The sequence below is a fragment of the Porites lutea genome, chromosome 7 (assembly GCF_958299795.1).
Source record: "Porites lutea chromosome 7, jaPorLute2.1, whole genome shotgun sequence".
Lineage (NCBI taxonomy): Eukaryota > Metazoa > Cnidaria > Anthozoa > Scleractinia > Poritidae > Porites > Porites lutea.
The window spans coordinates 9,381,800-9,406,629 of record NC_133207.1 but is presented as its reverse complement, the minus strand read 5'-3'; the positions used below and the strand labels follow the sequence as shown (position 1 = coordinate 9,406,629).

General features: G+C 41.1%; 1 protein-coding gene across 2 annotated transcripts in view; it reads left to right on the top strand.

Annotated features, from left to right (window-relative positions):
* Positions 1-464: 464 nt before the first annotated feature.
* Positions 465-24,830, top strand: part of LOC140943956 (uncharacterized) — a 26,379-nt gene continuing 2,013 nt past the window's right edge. Inside the window, exons 1-17 of one of the 2 annotated variants that reach the window (XM_073393065.1) lie at positions 465-752; positions 830-1,081; positions 1,333-1,447; positions 6,462-6,587; positions 12,132-12,196; positions 12,641-12,731; positions 13,411-13,595; positions 14,076-14,138; positions 14,950-15,033; positions 15,965-16,144; positions 16,979-17,070; positions 17,802-18,331; positions 19,932-19,975; positions 20,402-20,507; positions 21,184-21,226; positions 23,212-23,430; positions 23,902-23,959. In XM_073393065.1, coding sequence (XP_073249166.1) covers positions 684-752; positions 830-1,081; positions 1,333-1,447; positions 6,462-6,587; positions 12,132-12,196; positions 12,641-12,731; positions 13,411-13,595; positions 14,076-14,138; positions 14,950-15,033; positions 15,965-16,144; positions 16,979-17,070; positions 17,802-18,331; positions 19,932-19,975; positions 20,402-20,507; positions 21,184-21,226; positions 23,212-23,430; positions 23,902-23,959 — 2,322 coding nt within the window. In that variant the 5' untranslated portion in view covers positions 465-683. Of the gene's footprint in view, positions 753-829; positions 1,082-1,332; positions 1,448-5,606; positions 5,744-6,461; positions 6,588-12,131; positions 12,197-12,640; positions 12,732-13,410; positions 13,596-14,075; positions 14,139-14,949; positions 15,034-15,964; positions 16,145-16,978; positions 17,071-17,801; positions 18,332-19,931; positions 19,976-20,401; positions 20,508-21,183; positions 21,227-23,211; positions 23,431-23,901; positions 23,960-24,830 lie in introns of those variants that run through there. The other variant, XM_073393067.1, reaches the window with a different exon arrangement.

The following is a 24,830-nucleotide window of genomic DNA, read 5'->3' as shown; positions in this document are numbered from 1 at the left end:
TACGCTTACATTGGCACGAAAACTTTTATTGATCTTTTACGCCTTTTAACCTCAACTCACTGAAAAAATAACATAACACCTTTAACAGTATTTTTGTTTTGTCTGTCTGTCTGTCGGCCAGTTTGTTTGTTTGTTTGTTTGTTGTTTGTCTTATCACTTTCTTCTCTGCTGGCGGTTCAGATTTCTGAATTTATAATTTTATATTTTTCTTTGCTTAGATTCTTTTTAAACTGAAGAAAGGTTTGGTCACGAAGAAGTCACGTTTTATTGCTGACTGAACTGAGTGGTCCTTGAAGTGCCCATAACAACCGGAAAAGGAAGCTATAGAATCGAACGAAGAAAACGTTAAGTAAACAATCGTTGATATTGGTATGCATCTGTAAATTCTAGTTTTTTTTCTGAACTTTCCTAAAGCTAAACTAAAAGGTTCGAAATCAATTCGTGACTGAAAATTTGGTGCGTGAATCCTAAAGAATGCTAGCACAAAGACAGTAATAAGTTAATTGGCGGTGGATGAGATCGTATTAGCCAATAGGATTGTGACAATAGGCTTGAAAGAAATTGACACGCATCTCAAAAGTTTGCATGCAGTCACTGCATAAATTTTACAGTTAGTAACTCCGGCTTTCAGTTCGAATCATGTAATCGCATTTAATCATTCGAGGAGTCTACTTCAAAGCGTAATGACGGACGTAAGACATAATAGGGGACATTCGCGAAAGTTAAAAATTGGAGTTGGCGGACAACCGGTGGTAAGCGCGATGAAATTGTCACTGTTCTTTTAGTGCATACACGGTCAAGTAAACTTTGATTGTTTTATTTTACGCAGCAAAGTTGGCAAAATGAAATCGAACTCCAGCCCACAAGTTCTCTGGGAAAGGTCACTTCTGCTCAGAATACAGACTCGAATTTAGTAGATGGAATGCGCCATCCCGTTGCACAAGGAACGGCTTCGAAGCAAGCGTTCACTACCGTTAACACACGAGCGAGGAAAGAAGCCGCGGCTTTTCCGGTGTTCCATTCCAAAAATGCCCCGATGAAAGTCTCTGTAACTGGAGAATGGGCTCTTAAGGAGTGCGAGGTACTTAACCATAACTTTATTTAAGGTTCATTATGTCTGTTTAAATATTCCTGGTGAATACAATAAAAGATTACAATCAGTTTACAAATTGATGTATAGTATTGGAAGTTGTAGCTCACAGTCGGGCTGTTGTTTGGTTTCAGGTCAGTAACTATGCGCCCTCTGTGAAGGCTTATAGCTTTTGAAATGTCGTTTCTAAGATAACTTTTCGTTCAACAATCATAGCGTTATTCTTTGTGTTTTATTCAAAGGATTTCACATCTTGGGCTAATTATTTACTCAAGAGAGGAAAACGCAGAACCATTTCCGACATCCGACGCTCGATTGGTGATGGGCAAACTTTAGTTCACATTCTGGAAATTTTAGGTGAGCTAAATTACTCTCGTTATTTCTTTAAAAATCATTGTTTGTCCTACTACATATTTGTTGGTCTTTCATTAAAACAAAACCAAACAAAGAGAATATCGCTTTCACGATACAAAGTATCGACCGTCTGCGTTCGTACGGATATCTATTGCAATTTTTTATATTACGCTTGCGGTTTGATAGATCTGTTTTGGTTCACGCAACCACCCGTCATTTGTAAACTAGAGCAGATTTTATGGTCTTTCCGTTTGTTTAAAGTTGTTATTTTACCTTCGCGGTTACATTTGTGTAGAAAAATTTTATCATTTGATAAAAATTGAATAATAATTAATGATTATACAGTGATTGTTCTCAATACTTTTAATTGATGACGCTTCCAGAAAAATCACGCAATTGACAGTTGTTCATCTTACTCTCTTGTGTTTGACCAAAGCACCCTGCACTTGTAGGTGATAAACAAAACTCTTCGAAAATCATTCCCAGCTTGTGCTATGTGATCTCATCCTACATTAATTGTAACATTTCTGTTTTTAAAGAATCATCAACTCACTTAAGTGTCTATTCTGGTATATTAGAGGTGATAATTTATGGCTTTCTGTTTTTCTTTTCTAAATACACTTGTTTAATATAATGAAGTCCCATGGCTATAGATGTAAATTAATGAATAAAATACTAAGATACTAAGATTGTAAAGCAGAAAATTATTAGTCTGTGTCCATCTCATCTCTCAATCCTTCATTTCTATGGGCAGGATGTTAAAATGCATACTAGAGAATGTGGGATAAAAACTTGTCGCCGGCAAATAACATCTATCCTGGGTTGAATGTGTTGACCAGACAGAATACCCAAAGCTATCATTTGAATTAGTCCTTAAAAAAAAGAACAAAAAAAGATTAAAAGCTAACCAAAGATAATGCATGACCGCCAAATAGCATCCCTATTTGCCTTTTAAAACTGGGTGTATTTTGTATGACTTCAAACAGGTAGAACTGCGTACCCAGCGTGCAAAGAAAGTACTGCCCGATAGCCCGGGGCTAGTAGATTTTGCTATCGGGATAGTGAATTCTGTTTTTAACTTGCCCAATGGGCAACTGATGTTTTATGAGGAATTTGAATAACAGAAGAACAAAAAAGTTTTGGGGCTAGTTGAAATGACGTCTGGGCTAGTAAATGCTAGCTTCAGCTTGCCCGAAAGGCAAGCTGTAAAAATGATTTTCTTTGCACCCTGCTACCTGGCCATACCTTGTTGTAAAGCTAAACATAAGTATCCAATCCCAATCCTTTTTTTCCCATAAGGTTGGTAGTTACTCGGGTAATTGGCCAACAAACTTAGACTCCACTTTAGAGGGACTTTCTATTCACGATGATGCCCTGTTCTAGATGTGAGTTTGAAATATCTCTGATTATTCCCAATTTTGGGAAATAAAAATTAATAAAATGTATGGGCACCTTGATTTACCCTATATATCGGGCTGCAGCTTCTCAAATGATTGGAAACAGCTACATTTTTGTATCAAGTGGATAAATAGAGGATATTACATGGCTGCACTGAGAAATGAAATTTATTTCCAAATGTTGAAAAATAATTCATGCAAGAGTGCAGAGAGCAACTAAAATTTTTTTTAACACAAGAAGAGAAATTCTTTATCTTCAAACAGCCATGTAATGTTCTATTTATTATAATTATAAACATCAATGAAATACCAAACTATTTCACTTTAGTGTTTTCTTTTGCTGTAAAAGGCACAATTTATTATGTAGCCATTAGCAATATTGTGATTGTTTCACATGTGAAGATATCATTTTTTCACCCAAAAGCTCACCTGATGTTTTGTTGGTGTTTAATATATAATCAACAGCATTATCCACTTTACAGACATTGTAGTGGATAGTGCTATTCCCCTTTGAAAAAACTGGAGCTGTGAGTCTTAGAAGCACAACCCCAGTGGATGGTACTCACAGAAGTACATGTATCCTAATCTACCTGGTTGTCACTTCATCTACTGTCAAAATTTCACCTTGTGAACAGCTTGCTGTTACAAATGCCACTGTGATACAGACAGCTACTGAATCCCTGGCAACAGTAAATTACAGGCCTTTGTTTGAAATAAACTCCTGCTCAAGACTGCAGGGTTGTCAGAAAGTTTTGACGTAGACAGCTGAGTTTTCAAAGTAAGCGGACAGTCCAGGGATTTTTTATTTAAAAAACGCCATCCATAAAGAAATGCCCATCAGAGTAGCCGGCCGATACTAACCAAGTAGATGGCGATTTTCGCCAGCAGCCAGCTACTTTTAACAACCCTGGACTGTCATTAATCAATGACATGTACGCTTACTCATGATCCCAAAGGTTACCCGCAATAACAGGGCTCGAAAATAGTCCTGTCCAGTAGTCTGGGACAAGCAGATTTTCTTGCTTGCCCAATGGGTAAGAATCCAATGCAAGTCATCCTTTAACAAAATCATAACTAAGACAAGTAAGAAGTGGCCTCAGGCAAGCAAACTTTGAGAGCTGCTTGCCCAGAAGATATAAGCTTGAATCCATTTTTCATCTAATCCTGAAAAAAGGGAGTCAGGGGCTTCAGTAACTTTTTCTATAAACAGCTGCTGATGGTTGAAAAGGCAGCTAAGACCAGGAAAGGGGCTGTAAGACCTTAAATCCTACTAGACTGCAGTAAGAGACCCTATTGACAACTGGTGGTAGACTGCCAGTGGTCTGTACATGTAGTTGTTAGGTATAGTACGTGTAGTGAACAGTTAAATGAACATGTATGAGGAAGGTGTTTAACTGCAGGATGATTCATAAATATTAGGACCTAGTTTGAACATAATAATAGACAACTTTGTGCTAAACTAATCAAAGGAGATAGGTTTGACGTATGTAAAATGAGTGTGTGATACCACAAAATTGGATTGGGTCTCCAGGGTTGTTTGCAAGAGCCAGCAGCTGGTGAAGACAGCCTGCTACACTGCAAGGTTTTCCTTGCTACCTTCACAACATGATCTTGATTGCTTATTGAAACCAAAGTTTAATTGCTCTCTGGAACAGCCTGCATATAAATTATTTTGATTCAGTTTGCATAGGGGCCATTAAAAACAATATGTTCTTCCAAGTTTAATAGTCACATATGATAATACCATGCAGTTGTTCACACTATTGTCGCGGCAAGTGTAAATCAGAAGCCATGTAGTTACATTTTTTTAAACAAAGTGTAACTTGAACTGCATTTGATAATGTTAAGACAGCTAGTGGACCTCCAGAAAAATTGACATATTGACCCAAATTTGGGGTCTTTTAATTTGTATTTTCAAGAGTCAACAAGTAGTTTCCCAGCTTGAATTGTGTTTGTTCAATCAGCAATATAGTGATCTGTGATTTGGTCATCAGTGTTATATTCTGGTCATTGCTGATGACCCTTAACTCTACTTATAAAACCAGTTCAAAACGTTTAAGCATCAAGGAAATGATAACAACACTCAAGGTCACTAATTTGAATTTTGACACAGCTTCTTTTGCCGGGAATCATCTCAGGATCGTAATTGTCATTAATGTAAACTTTCATCAGCAATTTTTTTGATGACTGGATTTGAAATTTGTGGGAGATTAAACTGTATTCTAATCACTATTAGGTGAAAACAACTCATTTCATACATATCATTGTTAATGAAAGGAAAAAAGTACATTATCATGCAAATTACATTGAACTGAATTTAAAGAATGTGCCATCCTTTTGTTGTAGCCTTCATCCTTTAATTACATGTAACTTTGACAAAGAAAAATAATTGTGAGTTTAAGGCTTTAAAGCCAAATCTTGCTGACTGACCTCTTCCTGTACAAAAAATACAGTAAGTAATTTGGTATACTTTATTTAGATGTAAAAAAAGCTTGCAGCATATTTGAGTTATTGAAACCTTTGTATATTTGTTTACAAGTCTTTCTTTCATCAGACCTTTGTCTCTTGGTAATATCCGTTATGAGTGTAATTTATAACTCAGGCCGTCACTTTATCCTCTTTGTCTATGAACATTGTAATATCCTGTCTATTATTATGAAATGCTTATTGGTGTTGTATAAATCCTGCTCTGATTGTCATGGCAGGCCTTTCCATTACAATACAGCTCAAGGTGTTATAAAACTTTTATGATGAACAACCCTTTGTTGACAGTGAATATGCACATTCTGATTTGAAAATATCGATGATGAAGAAATGGCCAACATGTGAGCTGAGGCAAATACTAGAGCAGTTTAAAAATGTCGTTATACCAGGATCATGCTTAAATGGCAGAAAAAAAGAAGTAAATATGAAAATTATGGCAGCTTTATTTAGAAATGATGTTAGCATTTCTGGATGTAACATAATCCTTGTTTGTTGACATGATTTTACTGTTTCATGCGTTAGGGCAGTCTTTCTATAAAAACCCTGCAGTGCTTTGTATATTATTCTTTTGTGAAGTTATATATACCGTTCCTGAAGACAGCAATGTTACACTACTCTGAATTTTTAAACTCTGCAACTTCATAGAACTTTAATGCATTTCAGTTCCAAGGGGCGTACTGTAACTGTTGTTTGTGTTCATGTAAGCAATTTCTTCTTAAATTCTACGAAACCTGAAGTTTAAAATGCTTTCTTTAAACAGAAGTCATTTTTAAGGCTACTTTGTATACAATTAGCTACAGAGCTAGTGTAAAATTCGAATTGCCATGCTTATCACATGTATCTTCATTTGCAATTGGCTCAGTGAAACTTGATGTTACATGAAAACTCTTATAATGTTATGGTGTTTTTTACTGTTAATGATATACGTATCTGTGTAATTATTATATAATAATAAAATGTCTGCATTTTTTCCAAACAAGTTTAGCTTATTTTAAAACCTGCCATGATTTAATGGAACTTAGGTTTGCTCTAATTATGTCTACATGTTGTGACATTAGTGTGTCTACAGCTGTCATCGCTCTTGGCAGAGATTGAGGCATCTGTAACATGATGAAATGATGTTTTATTCATTTCAGCTGGTCAAAAAATCCCAGGGGTCTATGCACGCCCAGTGACCAGGGCTCAAAAGTTGGAGAATCTTCAGTTATGCATGAGTTTTATGGGAAACAGAAATATAGACCTGCAGGGCATCTATGTTGGAGGCAAGTGTCTAGTACATGTTTTCTTTAATTTTCTGATTCCTTGATCTGCAATACACTGTATGATGACATCACAAGGATCAAGTTGAAACAGTGTAGAGAACTAATCCTGGTAACTGAGACTCTTAAAACCAGGGAAGTAAAAACGGGTAGTATTAAAAGTCCATCCAAACATAAATGTTGTAGAAAAATGAAAGATCAAGGTGAAAACATTCATTAGTTAAACTCATCGCTAATGATGAGCTTGGGAACTGGTGCCTTAAAGGTTAGTGGGGGGCCAAATGGAATAAGCAGAGAGGAGGTATCCATGGCAACCCTGGAAGCGGGAACCACCCCAGGAGCAGCCACTAACCGGCACCGTCACACTGAATAAATTCAGTGGAGATACTTACCTGAGAAAATACTTACCAAACCACCAGGCAGGGAGGGAGGAGAGGGAGCAAGAATCCGCAATGATTCGCAAGAAGGCAAACATTGATCCGCGACTATCAGCAAGAATCCGCACTGATTTGCAAGAAGGCTAAGAAATGATCCGCTACAATCAGCAAGCAAAGCTACAATGCAAAGCAACACTAGCAAAAGGGCACACAAGGAGCCCTGCAATTCCCCGCGGGCCGCCCCGTAGGTCACATACTGAAGTGGGAGAAGACTGCTGGCCAACTCGCTCGAGTTTAACTTTGCCTAAATGATATTTAGCCACATTTAAACTCATCGCTAATGATGAGCTTGGGAACTGGTGCCTTAAAGGTTAGTGGGGGGCCAAATGGAATAAGCAGAGAGGAGGTATCCATGGCAACCCTGGAAGCGGGAACCACCCAAAGAAACCCGTCTCCAGGTGCTTGGAGAACGGAGGGACCCGTCAACAGGGTGACTTGGTACCTCCGATTACCCAAACAAATCCCCAAGCACCAAACAACTCCCACAGCTGCGCAAATTACGAAGGCACTAACCTACAATTTTGTAGCTGATCCGCAAGCTGAAATAGGCAAAGAATCCTGAACCAGGACAGATGGCTGCCAAGCAAGCTACCCCGGGAAGCAGTGAGGATTGTGCAGTGACGGGATTCTGCATGGAACTGCGGAACGCGCTGAAGCTAGTTTTTGTGACAATGCAGCTAGCGAGTCAGCTAGCGATGTCATTGTAAGCAGGCTACGCCGCTGCAATTTTGCTTCTGTAATAAATCTTTGTTTCTTTTGGTTGAGTATCCAAGGTTGCCTAGCAACAATGTGGCGACTACGCTCCAAAAATCTAGCTGATCCGCCAGCTGAAATAGGCAAAAGGTCCTGAACCAGGACAGATGGCTGCCAAGAAAGCTACCCCGGGAAGCAGTGAGGACTGTACCGTGAAGGGATTCTGCATGGAACTGTGGAACATGAAGCTAGTTTTTGCGAGAGTGCAGCTAACGAGTCAGCCAGTGTCCTAATACAAGGCTGATAAGCGTTGCTGGGCCAATGGCCCATTGATTCAGAATCCCACTGCGAGCAGCGACAGAGGCAGCTCCAATAGGAAAGCTAGGGGAGAAGGAATTGCCCGGTATCTGAGCTGAAGTTATGATCTGCCTAAGCCAATCTGTAAGAATAGTGCGAGTGAGAGGCTGCCATTCGCAAACAAAAACAAGGGGCCAGACGAATACCCCCTAGAAGCAGGGAATATCATCATAGCGTGCACTGCATAGAGAGGATGCTTGTCAAGGCCAATGTGAATGAAAAGAGCCTTTCCAGGACGGGTCTGTCTTGGAGCCCTTGATTCGTATGCGCAAGGACGATGCAGCCGATGAAAAATCCACTGCAAAGTCCGGGACACTCAAGTGGAGGGATGACGAGTAGCTAGATGGGTTAGGTACCATGAACTCAGACGAACGCAGGAAACCTAAGTACCCCAGAAACGAGCTGCCCAGAACATCTGATGATCTGGAGGGCCGAGATCCAAAGACTGCGAGGTAACTAGCATCAATTAATCCCATCCCTTATAAGCAGCTGCATGGACGAAGGAGTACCCTGACAGCGCTTGATGCCATGAATGTCCCTTTGCAGGCGGAGACAATTTGCAAGCAGATGCGAGCACCCCTGATCCATGTGGAGAGCTCTAAAGCCTGATACATTAACCTTAATCAACAAATGCTGGAGAGTCCTGGCCAGAAACACAACAATTAGACAAGGCGTCCATTCGTCCATTAAGCATGGAGACCTTGATGGGTGCAAGTTGCCAAGCTGTCAGCAGAAGGAAATGAAGTTCGCTTGGGCTGACGCATAGGAATGCCGAATCGAGGGAGCCAGGCCACGAGTACGAAAGGAGTAGCACTGCTGTTCTAAATCAGGGAAGTCAAGTCGGTAAGCAGGATGAGAACTCCGCATCGAAGCTGGACAAGGCTGAGTATTTGGAGCCAGCTGCCTGAATTCCTGCCAACGACAATGAGAGCCAGCATCAGCACTCTGATTCATAACACCTTGCACATGTTGGGAGAAGCTATGACGTACCACTGCGAGCAGCAAAATGCGAAGCAACCGCATTAAGCAGGGAACTTTAGAAGTCCTAGCATTCGAGATGTGGACGACAGCATCGTGGTCAGAGCGAAAGAGTCATGCTTTCAGCCCCAGTGGTGGCACCAAAAAATGTGGGAAGCAATTTCTGGCAGGAACAGCTCCTTATAAGCGATAGATTGCTGCTGCTGAGCAGGAACCCGGGACCCAGAAGCCCTTTAGGAACATTCAATAGCCCAGGGATCCAGCTTCATCCAAGGGAACTGCCACATCCGCTTTAGGGAGCAAGCCTGGAAGGAGCCAAAAACCAACCCCATTCCACTGTGACAAGAACTGATGCTACCAAAGCAAGTCCAGATGACACTCTCTGTTGAGGCTAATCAGGTGATCCTTCTCGTGGGAGCAGCACAAAAGGTCGATCATGCAATGTAGGAAGGCTCTTCCTGGCCACAGCACATTGGCAGCATAGTGTAGATGGCCAAAGAGGGACTCCAGTTTGCGTCTGTTGCACCACCTATGCGGAAGCCATGAGCTTATCAGGCCCTGCAAGGCCGATAGTTTGTCTGCCGGCAAGCGGGCAGCTTGATTGATAATATCAAATTCACTTCCCAATACTACAAGCACCGTTGCAGGGCCCTCACAGTTCTCAAATGGAGAGCTAGGCCTGGCCATTTGCAAACTGCTAGCGCGGTACTCATGTTGTGCACACAGTGTGGGGGGGGGAGACAGCGGTCACGAAGTCATTCAGAGCAAAGCAAGACACAAAGCGCCTTTCGCGAAAGAGAATTGATAATTTAGTCATGTGAAGTCGCCCGGAACACTTGAGGATCGTAAGCAGAGTCATTTGGCTTTGGTCATAACTCTTTCTTTCTATTGGTTTGGTATCCGCACTTGCCTAGCAACAGTCATGACAGTGTCCCAATTGAGCTCAGCAGCGTGATGTCATTGTCAGCAGGCTGCACCGCTGCAATTTTGCTTCTGTCATAAATCTTTCTTTCTTTTGGTTTGGTATCCAAGATTGCCTAGCAACGATGTGGCGACTACGTTCCAACTGACTGCTTTTTTGGCCCGTTTTGGCCGTCAAGAAATAATTTTGGCTAGAAACATTGACTGCAGAAGTACTTTCCAGAATACATTGAAGCAATTTGGGCCAGTAGCTTCAAAATAAGAGCAAAAATCGAGATACAAGGGCATTTTTTCAGTGCATCTCACTACGCAGACGAGTTTGTGTATGTCGCGCGATATGGTTCTCCAGAGTGTTTTGTTCAGTTTGGCGTTTTACCGTCGAAACCTTTTTTGTTTTGTTTTTTTGAAATCTAGTTTGGAATTCAATTCACACCGTGGCTCACCCAAGTGTATTGGTGTCCTGGTTTCCTCGCCGATAGATCAAAGTTTCTGCTCTGTACTGCGGCAAAGGAACAATAATTGCAAGCGAATTGTACTGTTGTGGTGGTTGCAGTTGTTGTTGTTGTTGTTTTTTTTTTTCATATTGCCGCCGACAAAATGCTAAATATGCTTCCTAATACACTTTTAAATAACACCATACAAATTGTAAAACAGCAGAAAAATGAGAGAAAGAACAAAGCAAGGACCTTCACGATGATGTTGGCAGTGGGTCGCCCAACCAGTTCCTAGCCTCGCCCGACAGGGCTTAACTTGAAGGGAAGCTACTAAAAACATCGAGTTTCGCGAGGGTTATTGCGAGATACGCATTTATTATCTAAATAATGATGCAATGCACTTGAGTTAAATAGCAAGGGGTAGAACGCTTGGACATGAAAAGCTTACCAGTCTCAAATTTGTTGCGGCTGCATGCTTGCTAGAGGCCCGATCGTACGCTAACCACACGCGGCCGGTGAACGAAAAATGACGTCAACACGAGACAATACACTAAAAGGCCTCCAGCCAACCGCCAATATCGTCCATACGCCGTTTTGGCTTTTTAGACGCTCGGGGGGAAGGAGCAACGGGCGATACCGGCGGCGAAAAAGTTGACACAAAGAAGGGACAACAAAGTTTGGCCTACCTTGCAATTGGTTAACCGATCCGATGCTGGTAGCAGAAATTGGTAGGAAACCAAGACTAGACGCAGCCAGATCCAAAGCTTGAGAATGCAAACGAACGTTGTGGGAACGCCCCCAGCCACGCTTGAGGCTACCGGAACGCTTATTGTAGATGTAGTTTGTTCGGCTGAGAGCGCTGATTTAACGGCAGCGACCACGGAGGCGCGGCCAAAAAGGCAAAGGACGGCACGTCCGGAACGCTAGTCAGATGCGATGGGCTCCCAAACATCGTTCGCAGAAGAATGAGGAACTTCTGGGATGGCACCCGTTGTCAAAGCGGGCAGTCGTGAATCCAGCGGCAAAAAAACCGGCCGCAAGGCTGTTGTTTGTGTTACGTAGAGACATGCAGCGAGTAGAAAACGGTGTGTAACGGCGAAGACGGCAAGAATCCACAATGATTCGCAAGTAGGCAAACATTGATCCGCTACGATCAGCAAGAATCCGCAATGATTCGCAAGTAGGCAAAAATTGATCCGCTACTATCAGCAAGAATCCGCAATGATTCGCAAGAAGGCTAAAAATGATCCGCTACGATCAGCAAGCAACGGCGAAGACGGCAAGAATCCGCAATGATTCGCAAGAAGGCAAACATTGATCCGCGACTATCAGCAAGAATCCGCACTGATTTGCAAGAAGGCTAAGAAATGATCCGCTACAATCAGCAAGCAAAGCTACAATGCAAAGCAACACTAGCAAAAGGGCACACAAGGAGCCCTGCAATTCCCCGCGGGCCGCCCCGTAGGTCACATACTGAAGTGGGAGAAGACTGCTGGCCAACTCGCTCGAGTTTAACTTTGCCTAAATGATATTTAGCCACATTTCATAAAGCCATGTATAGGCATGGTGAATAGTAAAATCAGAGACTTGTTTGAACGTAAGGGACTTTGCAAGAAAATTTAATGATTTTGAGGTAGAAAGAGACTAGCAAGGATTGGAAAATAACGTCCTGACTAGCCAGAAGACCTATTCTGTAGTGTAATCTCTGTGTGCATTTATTCCCTTAGATCTCATTGATGGCAATGTGAAGTCTGTTTTGAGTCTGTGCAGGAATGTTAAGTCACAGTTTAAGGTAAGTTACTGAGTTGGCTCCCAACCATTTTTGAGGGCTTTACTTCATACCACTTGGCTAATTTACATGTACCTGACGTACAGGTTGCAAAGAAAGTCAGTTTTACAGCTATTCAGGCAAGCTGCACCTGGCATGTACTAGCCCAAAAGTCATTTCAACTAGCCTAAAAATCGTTTTGATGACGAGGATTGATTATACAGTTCTTATTTAATTTGAATTCCTCAAAAGAAGTCACTTGCCCTGAATACACTAGCCCGATAGCAAAATCCACTGGTCCAGGGCTATCGGACACTACTTTCTTTGCACGTTGACTGATGTGATGTATTACTAGTTAAGAAACTGAGATCTCCATCTGCCTGATCCTGAGGCTAGTTTAACAAATATTTCTTACAATAATATTAATAATTGTTCGATTCACTTATGTATGCTTTAAACACATCGCAGGGTGAAGGATGGGTATCTCCTGATGGACCTCGGCCCAGCTCCTCTGGCTCAAACAAGGAAGGTTCAGTGCCATATCTACCCTCAACTAATGGTAGGTAAACTTTTTTTGCACAAGTGTGATTACGTTCATCACATCTTTTTATCTAGTCCCCGTTTTGAGCAATTAAGTCCCCTCAGGTGTGTCGGAAAAGTCTGTAAATGAAGGCAGATCTTGAATGTTCTTCTCTGTTGGTTTTTTTTCTTAAAAGTATTTTACCAAGTATTTTGAAAGCAATTGTACAGTTAAAGGTGAATTTAGGTAAAGGTGCACCTTACACGTCGGTACTTACTTGGTTAAATCTTGCTTGTATAGGGTATTCTGCACTTAGAAAAATCAATTTTATTGTTTTCTCCCTTCCTGATGGTTTGCTTGTTCATGTTATTTTCACCCCCACTGTAATACTCTCTTATAAACACCCCCAGCTGGGGTGGGGGAGGGGAGCTGTGAATGCTTTTTTCCATCCTTTTTTGAGATGGGGGATGTTTGCTTGCTTATTTAAAACTGGAGCAGCATCCCTGGGTAGAATATGGTATTATTGAAGAACTGAAACTTGTTAGCCACACCACCGGGGTCTACGTCCTCTACTCTTTTCGAACAGTGGTTTGGGTTCGTTAACGTCCCACAAGAACCGGATAAGTGAAAGTGCGATCTCCCGCCCAACTGAGCTAACCAGGCAGTGGCTGTTGCTTCCAAGAACTTCAATTTTTAATTTTTTATTGCCTCTTTACAGGTTATGATGTTGACCCACGCACCCACGGCAGTAGCTCAGGGTACCATTCAGATGAGGCCTCACCAACGACACAGAAAAATGAACCATCTCCTATCCATGACTTCCGCATGCCAGGAATGCTTGAAGGCCAGGAAAGTCCAATTCTGTCACGAAAACCAGTACAGCCTTCGGATGTTATCATTACGGTAAATACTAATTGTCCGAACGGTGTCAGCAAGCAAAAATAAATAGCTTTTTCATACAGCAGGGCCAAACCAGTCACATTATAAGCTCCAAAGTAAAAATATTTCTCAATAAATTCACCTTGTTTATTAATAAGGCCAGTTAAAGCAGTTATGCATGTCAAAGGACAGACAAATGACATAAGAAAGTTACTGTTTTAGATATTCCTTTTCTTACTTAGAGTTTCCGTGAAATGTCACATTGTTCTTTTCTAAAGTGCTCGTTTTCTTTACAAAGTCAGCAGAGTAAAAAACAAACAAACAAACGAACAAAATTTAGCCCTAAAGTAAAAATGAGAAAAGCCCAGCCCACCTCGTTGATTTTGCCAAATTCTTATGACTCGCTATTGGTCGTATTAAGGAGTTTCCACTGTATATGGTAAATTTCACTAAGGTTACCATCCTCTTCTATGTAAACTGTAACATTTAAAGTATTGTTTATAGACCCGAACAGAATTGGACAAGCGAGGAGTCCTTCAAACAGCCCGGAATCTCTCACCGTCACAGGTACGTTTCTAGAGACCTTTAAGGTGATGTTACACGATTACGATTCGCAACGACGATTTTTAGCGCAACACAGCGTTGCAACATTGTTGCGACGTTGTTTCGAATAGTTACAACATTGTTCCAACATTGCAACGCTGTGTCGCGCTAAAAATCGTCGTTGCGAATTGTCCTGTGTAACATCACCTGTAGGCTCTAAAAGGAGGACGATTAAGATGACGAGATTTTGTCAATACTATTTAGTGCGAGCTTTTGCAACGACGACGATGACGGCAGCGGAAACGTCACTTTTAAAACGAATTCGCGTTTTTCAAACTTTGTCGCGTTTATTCGAATTCGTTGAAAATGTCGAATGTAGGCGAATTTCCCTGGAGTTGATTTCTTTGGGACCGCACTCAAGTTTAGAAAGAGAAGGAAAGAATTCGTTGTCGCTTGTTTACGTCCTTCATAAAACGTCGTAGTCGTGCAGTGACGGCAAAGAAATGTACAAAAAAGTGTGATGCACGTGCAAAGTTGTTTTTTTACGAATTAAATTAACCTACTGCATTTTTGCTGTTCTCGTTGCCGTCGCCTTCGTCGCTGCAAAAGCTCCCTAGTTTGGCGAGAAAACGCGATAACCGTCGTCATTCTACAATGAGTTTAGGTGAAAATGTAGTGACGGAAACAGTTATCAAATGTTAGAAGCCTAATCATTTACAGTATATCGATCGGGAGAGGGCTTAACTTCTTCAATAAAAATAACCGTGTTAAAAAATGAACGGTTTGGACAGGTGGTGCTCTACATTAATGAAAACTGAAAATTGTTTCTTTTTAGATGCGTGCTAATGGGGCGATCTCACTTGAGGACAGGCTGAGGTCACTGTTGAGCAGTCCAAATCCTGGAGGGCTTCCTGTCGAGGTGATTGTGTGAAAATCATGATAGTAGTTAATTAAAAAAGTGTGCAATTAAGATTTTTCTAGAAAAAGTCAGTATTAGGGGCCAGAGAAAGGTTATTAGATTGTAGAACGTATAAAATTCGGTTTCTTGTAAGTTCTTGTGCGCTATAACGAACGTTATTCTTCCCCACAGTAATGGTAAAGTACATGTATATGAAAAAGAACTTTTACTTGATATAATGAAACCTCAATGTAGCGAACATTAATGATTCCCAGTCTCTTGGCCTTTCGTTATATCGAGGTTCAGTGTACTGTTCATATCCACAGAGTAAAGTAGCTGGAAAGTAGGTGTAATGAACGGGGAGCTTAGGCAACAAAGACGGCGACGAGAATTCGCGCTCTCGGCTTCAAACACTATCGTGTTTATTCCATCTCGTTCAATTCGGCTAATAATGGAGAATTTTTCTGGAGTTGAATTCTAAAGGACTGTGTCGAAGTTCAAGACAAGAAAAAGAAGTTCGTATTGTTGTTTTGCGTTCACTTGCTCCACAAAACGTGAAAATATGAAGTTTCACGTTGTGATCGTGAAGCGACGGCAAAGTAATGTACAAAAATGCGTGATGCACGTGCAAAGTTGGTGTTTTGCTAATCTAAGGGCCTGTTTACATGGAGGTGGGGGCCCCAGATAGGTGACGTAACATGCGGCAGGTCACCCCACCTATCATGTAAACGTGATCAAAGTAAAAGAGAGATTATGTGGACAGGCAGGTTACCCCACCTAAGCGGGTTACCTCACCTAACCGAGGTCCTCCACCTCCATGTAAACAGGCCCTAAACCTATTGCCTTTTTGGCGTTCTCGTTGCCGTCGCCGTTACTGAAGTTCCCTATTATCTCAGTGTAAATTTGGCGGTGATAAGGATTTGCTTGAGACACTTATTTTTACTTCAAACAGGAAACGGAGGAGGAAATGCTGATTCCCCCGCCACCAAAACTACAGCCATTTCACGATGAAGATGATGTTGAACGTCGACTGCAGTCTTTGCTGGATGTTGCCGAGGAAGACCAGCCGGGTATGGAATCAAAGCCGAAGGACTTCAGTAGCATGAAGGAGCTGGACAGGATTGGATATGTGGTATGTTGTTTGTTAAGGAGGCTTCGACATTTCTTTCTAGTTCATTTCGTTAATAAGAAGTAGCCAAGATAGTATACCACGAAGCACGACGTCAAAATGAAAGCGAAAGGTTTTCAACCTCGTTAACACGGGTCTGCACAACTTTTGAACGGACTAAACGTACTTACACGGATCCGCCTTTCGTTTACACAAGACCCGCCGAGCCGTGCAAGTTTTTCACAAAAGTAGGTCAAAATTTGTGACCCTTATGGTTCCCCTTTTGCGTGAACCATGCAAATTTTTGACAGTTTCAGCGCAGGTAAAGCCTGGACGTAGTGGAGCCCAGTGACGCACCTTTGATATAAAAAAAAAGCCATTCCAGTGCTGACACCGTCAAAAATTTGTACGGAGTCGTGTAAAAAAATAAAATAAAAATACACACTTTTTAAAATGTCTTGCAATTCGTCAGTTTGAAATTTTCTTTTAATTTGTCCATCCGTTCCTTTTCTGGTATTTTTTAGCCTGCAGAGCTGGTGGGATTAGTGCGACTGCTGTAGTTTTTGGCGGCAGAGACGCCCAAGAATCCCGCCAGCTGAGCAGGCTAGGTATTTTTGTGTGTTTTTTATACTTCTTGTAATGTTTTGAGCGGTTATTTTTTATGATTTACCAAATTTGTTGACATTTCCCACTGTTTAAATTTGATAAATTCAGTCCCAGCACAGCTCGTTAAAGCTTTTGGTACATGTCGAAAGCAAGTTTGAAATAGAGAAATGTTTTGAACACCAGCATTTCCACTAGAGAATTTCACTTTTTAGGGAAGTAGAACATTTTGTGATGTATTTATGATTTTCTAAGCCAAGCCACCCTTCACAAAAGATGCGAAATGTTCAGAAGGGGCGCGGTCAAGCCAGAACGAGCAGTTTCACAGGGAATGCAAAGCCTGCAAGGTAATATTTATTTTCATTTACTAGTGCTTATAATTACAGGTGTGTTGTTTGGTATGGTGCATTATTTAATGAACTGAGGTCGACTTAAAAATAGAAGGGAATGAAATAAATACGAGAATTTATTGAATAAATAAATAGAGAAGGAAAGAAGAAGATAACGATTTATTGGTCGCACATCCACAGTGTGGTTTTTCGTCTGCGATTCCATGTGTGTAAGCAATATACATGCATGAGTAAGCAATAATACTGTTTATTTCGTTTCATTTTTTGTGATGTCTGTGTCCTCAAAATGCATTGCGTGCATTTCGTTGTGACATCTGAAGATCAGAAGCACAGGTTCTTAGCTTTCTTGTAAAAGTTGGCTGATACCAGACCTCGGATTTCCGCAGCATTTTCTGTAGGAAATAAATAAAACAACGTGGTAAATGTCAAGTTCAGCAATGCTTTGAGGTTTTTGGTCGAAGAAAAACGATGTTTTCTGGACTTGTTTCGAACCACACGATTCGCGGGAACTGATTTGACTTTCCAACCAACAAGCCACATGGGAGTTCTTAGCGAATTTACCCACTATTCACTTTACTTCGCTCATTTATGAGAGGTGTCGTACATGCTATCACTGCTTGTTGTGTTTTACACTTTTTCATTTCTGTAAGAAATTAGTCGAATGAAAGCTGCACTATTTTTTGTTTGGAGAGTAAGACTGAGTTGTCTGATTGTTGTTCTTTTTTTAGGGGAGCAAAGTTACCAGCTGCACCTCAAAATAGAAGAAGCAGAGTAGATTCAAACTCGCCATCCGTTTCGCCCACGCCGCGTGGCAAACTTGCTGCGGCTGTGTCAGCGGAAGGGATAGCGTCGCGAACTCAGATTTCCGCGTCGCAAAAACCAACGCGGGAGTCGCGGTCTGGAAGTACGTACAGTGAGAAAACCCATACAAGAAAACTCGTCAAAGGAGAAGGCACGCCTCCAAGACGATTCCAAAGAAGTAGTTCATCACGTTCAGATTTCCTCCAACAAGTTGCTGACAAGTTAGCGGACAGGTCTACCACATCGACAGCAATTTCGGAATCGGACACTCCATCTCCTGCACGGACACCAATGCTTCCAACACTGTCACCTGCATCATCAGTCGCCACGTACGTGTTTATGAGCTCCTCTGATTCTTCATCTGGTCTGAGCTCCGACGAAGACGAGGGAGGCCGTCGTCGGCGAAGATCAAAAAGCTATAGTGGCAGTGGGACACCAGCGAGCAGAAGAGACAGAGGTAAAACACTTTGATGTACAGTGAAAGAATCTCTATATGAGAAAACCTCTCTTAAGCGATCACCTCCCTTAAGGGACTACCTTCAGAAGTTCTTAGGGGTTCGTTTTGCGAAGGGCAGGATTGCATGTCGAGCCAAAAGATCGTCTGTGTGGAAGGCTAGTCAAAACCCTACCTTTGAAATCTCTCGTAAGGGACCACCTCTCGTAAGCGACTGCGACCACTCTTTGGACCAATGGGTTTATAATTTTCCACAGCCCGTTTCAGTAATAAAAGCAGATCGAGAAAAGTTGTGCGAAAACCGCGCGGGGGTTAGGAGAGTTAGGGGAGACGGGAAAGTGGAGCCTGTCAGCATTGCTTTCAATACCTTATAAGGGTATACCAGCTCCTGATATACCCTATAATTGGTCAAATTGGACAGTTACGTCAACTCTTACGTCAACCATTTGGCTTCACGAGCGCATAGTCAAAGAATTATGGTGAGCTTGTGAAGCCCTCTTCCACCGCACATTTTGACACAGGAAACAGTTTCTCTGAAAGTGGGCGGGGTAGTCGGGGCACTGAGGTGCTTGAAAAAAAAAATGCCTACAGGTTCTCTCTTTGTCTTTTCCCGCCGCTATTCGCTCGCTCTTTCCCTACGCTTTTTTCTCTCGTTTGCACTGACCGGGAGCCTGGCACAGGCTAAATTTCCATTGTTTTCAACCTCTTTTTAGCGACCACTTAACAAATGGTCTGATCTTTATGTTCACTGTGTGCACTAAATGATAACCTACAATCGCCGACAAAAGGAGTTGAGACACTTCGCCCTAATTCTAAGGGGGCTTTTTGACGTTTTCCTGACTTCAAAAGGAGGAAATATAGCTTTTCCTCCCCAGTCCTCTCCATGCAATGTTGTGCCGCTGTTCGAGCTACCTTTAGATTACAACAAACACCCCAACTTTGAATGGAGGGGACCGGGGAGGGGTGTTGGTCTTTTTGTTCTCTGAAGTTACCCTATTTGAGTACAATGTCTCAACAATTTTGTCGGCGATTGTAGCTCTGCAAGTCTGTGGCCGCACCTTTTTCTGAAGAGACCCCCCTGTTTTGACTTTCATAGTCGACATCTTCCCCTAATCGACCAGTAAATCTTAGCCTTTTGAGCCTTCGCTTACAGGGGGTTCGTCTGCAGTTACAGATGTGTGAATAGCATTCTCAGCTGGCTTGAGCAACAAACAAAACGTTTATCGTTCTCAAATGCAAGGCGCCTTTCTTGAATTTTTTTACTTATTTGTTCTGTTACGTTTGGTCGTTTTTGTCTTTGTCTGTTACGTTTTGTCTCGTTAATGCACGCTAACGAATTTCGTACAAATTATTGCCTGTCATTTTTGTCTGGTCGGGAAAGACACTAATCTATTTCGAGACCTCGGGAGCACAGTAAGGCAGCATTTATTTCTGTGTTGGGAAATGTGCGGTGCTTTGCTAATTGGGGAGATTGACTTTATATTGTGTGAACTGAGTCCATAAAACGAATCTTGGTGGAATATTTATGGCTGGTTGTTTGATAAAAATTGCATGCCTTGTAGAAAATGACTGCCTTTTCTTTATTTCCACTTATTTTTATTAGGAAAAGCGAAAAACTCTCAGGATTTGCAGTCCATTCGTAAACAGGTATCACATCATTCGCAGGCATTTTAATGAAGTAACATATATCGACTAACTATATACTTTAGTTAACTTGGGTTGATCACGAGAAATGTGTAAATTTACCCAAAGTAACTGATAGCCTTTTTCAATATATATATTTTCAATCTTTAGTAAAGGTGTCAAGATAAGTAAAATGAAGCTCCTTACGTGCAGTCGGAGTCCACAGTAAATCACAAAGGAATTTAACTACCTTCTCTCTATAAAGAAGTTACTTGTTCTGTGGACTGAATATTATAAATATTGCGAGAAACATCAGAAGATGGAATCACTTGGAATTCTTAAAGGTGTTCGTATGTAAGGCTTTATATAGTGTGCCATATCAAAAAGCATGTATATGAAGTTGTTTGCAAAATATCAAAATTTTTAATTTTTGATTCTTTTTTCTCGTAGCTTGAAACACTTGAAGAGATGTACAGTGAAATCTTGGTGGAAGTTGGATCTAAAGATTCAAGAAATTCTACCGAGAAAAACAGTCAACGAACAGCAGATATTCGAGGTATGCTGTGTTTTGCGGTTGCCATTTCTGAAGTTTGGAATCCTGGCTTGTCTATAGCTAATATAATAGCTGTTTGGTGGACTAGCTATAGAATCGCTGCAGTTGCCGTTGATTTTTATCTTCGAATCTGTTTTTATCTCACAGTATCAACAATTTTAATTAAATAGATCAGTTTATTATTCATTAGGTTATTGGTGGTTTTAAGAGTCTTCTCAGTGTCACGTAAAATATATATTACCTTTTTTGCGGGCCATGCTCTCAACGCCTTTAGTCTCAACTCTTTTGTGTAAGTTCTCGGTTTTTGCCTCGCACGTTGTATACAGAAAACAGTCTTGGTTTGCAAAGAGATGCTGGACTCATCGGACGTACAAGTCTGAAGGCTCTGGTTTGCACAGAGAAAGACTTTCCTTTCTGTTTCTTTTTATTATGATTTTTTTGTGTGTTGTTGTTTTTTGATAGATCTTCCTTAACAACAACGACGCATGGCGAGCAACAGTTCTGTAAATCGTGAAGGCGACGCAACGATTTAAACGCGCTTTTTTCTGTGGCGGCTTAGATGTTCAGTTAGTTTAGCCTGCGTATTAAGCGTTTTCGCCTCGGCCTTGATATACTGACCTCACTCTCGGTTAATGAGCAGTATTTGTTATATTGATTGTTATTTATTTTGATCTTTCAGGAAGCTTGGCTGCTTATAAGAAACAAAGGAACAAAGATATCAAGTAAGATATAAATTTGCGATATACTACACAAATCAGGCAAAGAAGAAAACTAACAACTGAGCTCTCCTTTATTTTATTTTAAAATGCTGCATCCATAATGTAACGTAAAGAGAGTCTAGCCGCTGGGATGGACAATGATGGAACAAGCAATTGGCACGTCGTTACATATGTAGGATGTTCGGTCTGTCTGGAACCAGTCATGGATTGGTAGACCAGGTTGAGAGTACAATATGCAATACCTTAAGTGAACTAATAGATGCCCTATTTTAAACATTTCAAGAAATCCTCCTATATTTCCTATAGATAGGACATATTCTGGTATCTGCTCTGTGAAGCAATTTACAAAATCAAAATTCTTTATCAGTAAATGTAGAATTTTTTTATTATTATTATTCTTTTCCTTTAAAGAGTCAATATTTTGGCAGAAAATTCCAATATTTTCCTATATTTTGAACTTGAACAGCCTATTTATCCCACAGAATTTTCCAAAAAGTGGCTGGGATGCCTGCTTGTCTCATATACGCCCGCTGCGCTTTTACGTTTGTATTAGACGCCTCTCTGTAATAAACGCCCCGCATGACAGTTGTTCCAGTAGTGGAATAGTGAAATAGATCGAAATCATTCAATTGATTCATTGTCTTGTTTCATTAACACAAGTTTGCGCATTGCATTTTGTTTAATGTCAAGTTCAAAGTAAGGATTCTGACATGGAAGTACAGGTTTATAAAACGAAATGGATCTCTACAAGGCTTAGAGATATTAATGAATGGACTGGATAGTTTGCTATTTATATACTGTGCTGACGTATTGGCTGAAAGCATATTCTTGGCTTGCACTGTCACGCAATGAAAAATAAAAATGCAAACCATTCAATATAGAAGGAATAGAATCTGTGAAATAAAAAAAGATAAATATACAAAAACCCTTGCCAAGAATCAGGTCTGTGAAATATTTCAAATGCGAGATATCGGGAAAAACGGTTTACTTAAATTTATAAAGCTTTGTATGGAAACGCCATGTTGGTGTCCCTTTCAGGAACACCAATATGGCCGCCGGATACCAACAGAACATCTGTTTTCTAGTTTTCCTACTAATGCGTGAATTCTTCGCTTGAGGAACTCATAAAAATTACAGTAATATTTATTCTGAGACAAGGAATGTTTACATTGCAAAATCTCCCAAAATCGGTTATGTTTTAACCCTCGTAAGAGCTTTCCCGGCCGCCATCTAAATGCCGCGTCACGCAAAGGCCTGGGAATTCAAGAGTCCTCTCTCGCAAAACGAAGAACCCTTTCGAACCAAAAACTTTTTTATGTAAAGGTGTTTAGGTACTGTAATACCTCGTGAAAGTAGAAACTCAGAAGAATCGATAGTTTCTTAGTTTGATTTTTGGTGACGTCACGTGCAACCCAAGAATTGGGTTTGTGGAGTTTGTTACCCTTGTAAATGAAAATGAACGCCTCTCTCTTTTAAACGCCTATTATCTATTAAACGTCACCGCTCTAGTAGACTACGAGCAGTCTCTCTTTTCCTTGTTCCTTAAAAAAAAAAACTTAAAAACTTATAAGGCGATTTCGAGTAAAACGCGCGAGACACGCTAATAACCACGCGCGTGACTGAAGTCACGAGAAGGAAGAGGCGCCCTCGCTTCTCTCATCTCGAGGCCTCCGCAAGCGTGCACTCCCCTGTCTAAATCTGAAGAAAAGAGAGAATGTTCGCAGTCTACCGCTATAGGTGGTCTCTTTCCGAGCCGCTCGGTCACAGTCACGCGATGCTCCCCGCCCTCATGCCCCGGCCCGAGTGGCTACGAAGGCCGGAGACTACTGCTTGGAATCGAAACATAAAATAGACGCCCGGGGCGTCTATTAGATCATTAACGGTATGCAGCTTTGTTCTGTTCACTTATGAATATTATCATTGATTGTTCAGTTCATAGTCGAAAGACTTCTTCATGACATATTTTTCTCCCTGCTCTTTTCAAACAGGGCAGTGAACAAACGATTCAGCCGCTTAGAATCTCACGTAGTAACCTTAGCCAGAAGTGTGGCGCATTTGTCTTCAGAATTACGCTCCCAGGCCTCAATAAGCCAAGATATGGATGATATGAGAAGACAAGTGAATGCTCAACAATACAAGCCCGAGGAAGACAGTGATCCTGCTAAGGAAAGTGCTATGCTTCAGTCACGCGTTAAGAAACTCAGAAGGTGCGTCTGCGTCTTAACCATTGAATTGCAAAATTCGCATTCTATCTTAGGCTCCTACGAGGGCGTTATTTTGGGACGTCACGTATTCCGTTCAAGAGGTGTCGTTGCGTGACGAGCCGAAAGAACGTTTAAGCTAGTTGAGTGTAACGAATGTGTTGATTATTCATCACATGATAAAAACAGCAAAAACAGAAAAATTAAATAAAAATAAAAACGAACGTTAGTAACAACCATTTTGTGGCCAGTCACCCAAATGAGGGTTCAACATTCATCCAAACTTGGCGAAATAGGTTACCCGGATAGGTTGAATACAGGCACTGTCAGGTTTGACCTGTGCACGGATATCCTGCCACAGATGTTCTTTTTAGAGCCAATTCCATGTAGAGAAGCTACACGTTACAAGTTTAATGAAGTTGTGAAACAAGTGCATAAAACTGCTATTGATTGGTTGATTTTTTTCATTCAATGTAGTTTTTTCGGCGAGGACCCTCCACTCCTGGCAATCTTCCTGAAGAAGCTTGGATATGAGGTAACATAATTTACAAACATTCCTTTTATGTAACGCGTTCGTAATTAACGAGGAAGGTTTTTATTGCTTTCGCCGTTCATGCAACAGTCTGTTACTCATCTGCACTTTTTACTCTAAACTTGTCCATTCTTTTTTACCTTAAGTAATCACAAGGATTTCGTCATTTTGGTCCAAGAACATCAAATTGCAAATTTAGACTTTTTAATCATAGTTAACGACAAATTGTCAAATTATTTAGAAGAATATGAAGAATTATGCAAATCGAGGAGGGGCGGCCGAGGCGGATAACACCCTCCAAGATCTGCATAATTCTTTATATCCTTCGACAGCCGAATTCATTAATTTCCTTATTATTCAATTCCTAGTTTAAAAAAACAAGCTAAAACATGCTTACCTTCGTCGATGTTAAGTTCTCCTTTATGGTGTATGTTTAGATGAAAAAGGGCCGTTCAGGTCTGCAAATATACTCCAAAAAACAGATGTTGTCCGTCGAGTTGTGTTCTTGCTATGTTCGTCGTGAAATGAGTAAAATGTTCCGCCGACTGTTCGGCCATTTTTCTTTTCACAACCAAAACAACTCAACCTCGTCCCCAGGTCTTCTCGGTTAACAGTGCATTAACCTGCAACTGAGCTGCACTTTTGACGTCATCGGTTGTTTAATCATGGTACAAAACCACTTTGCCTGGAGAGTAGGAGAATCATGGGGGAAAGAAAATGAAGAAATTACGTTACTGAGAAGCTTAATTTCCCCTCTTGCCAATGTTCCACTGTTCGCCAGCGAGGAGTTTTAATTCCATGTGACTGTTTAACGATAAGGGCCTATTTATGTTGTTTTTTTCTGTCGCGATGAGTATTTGAATTGGTTTTCTCA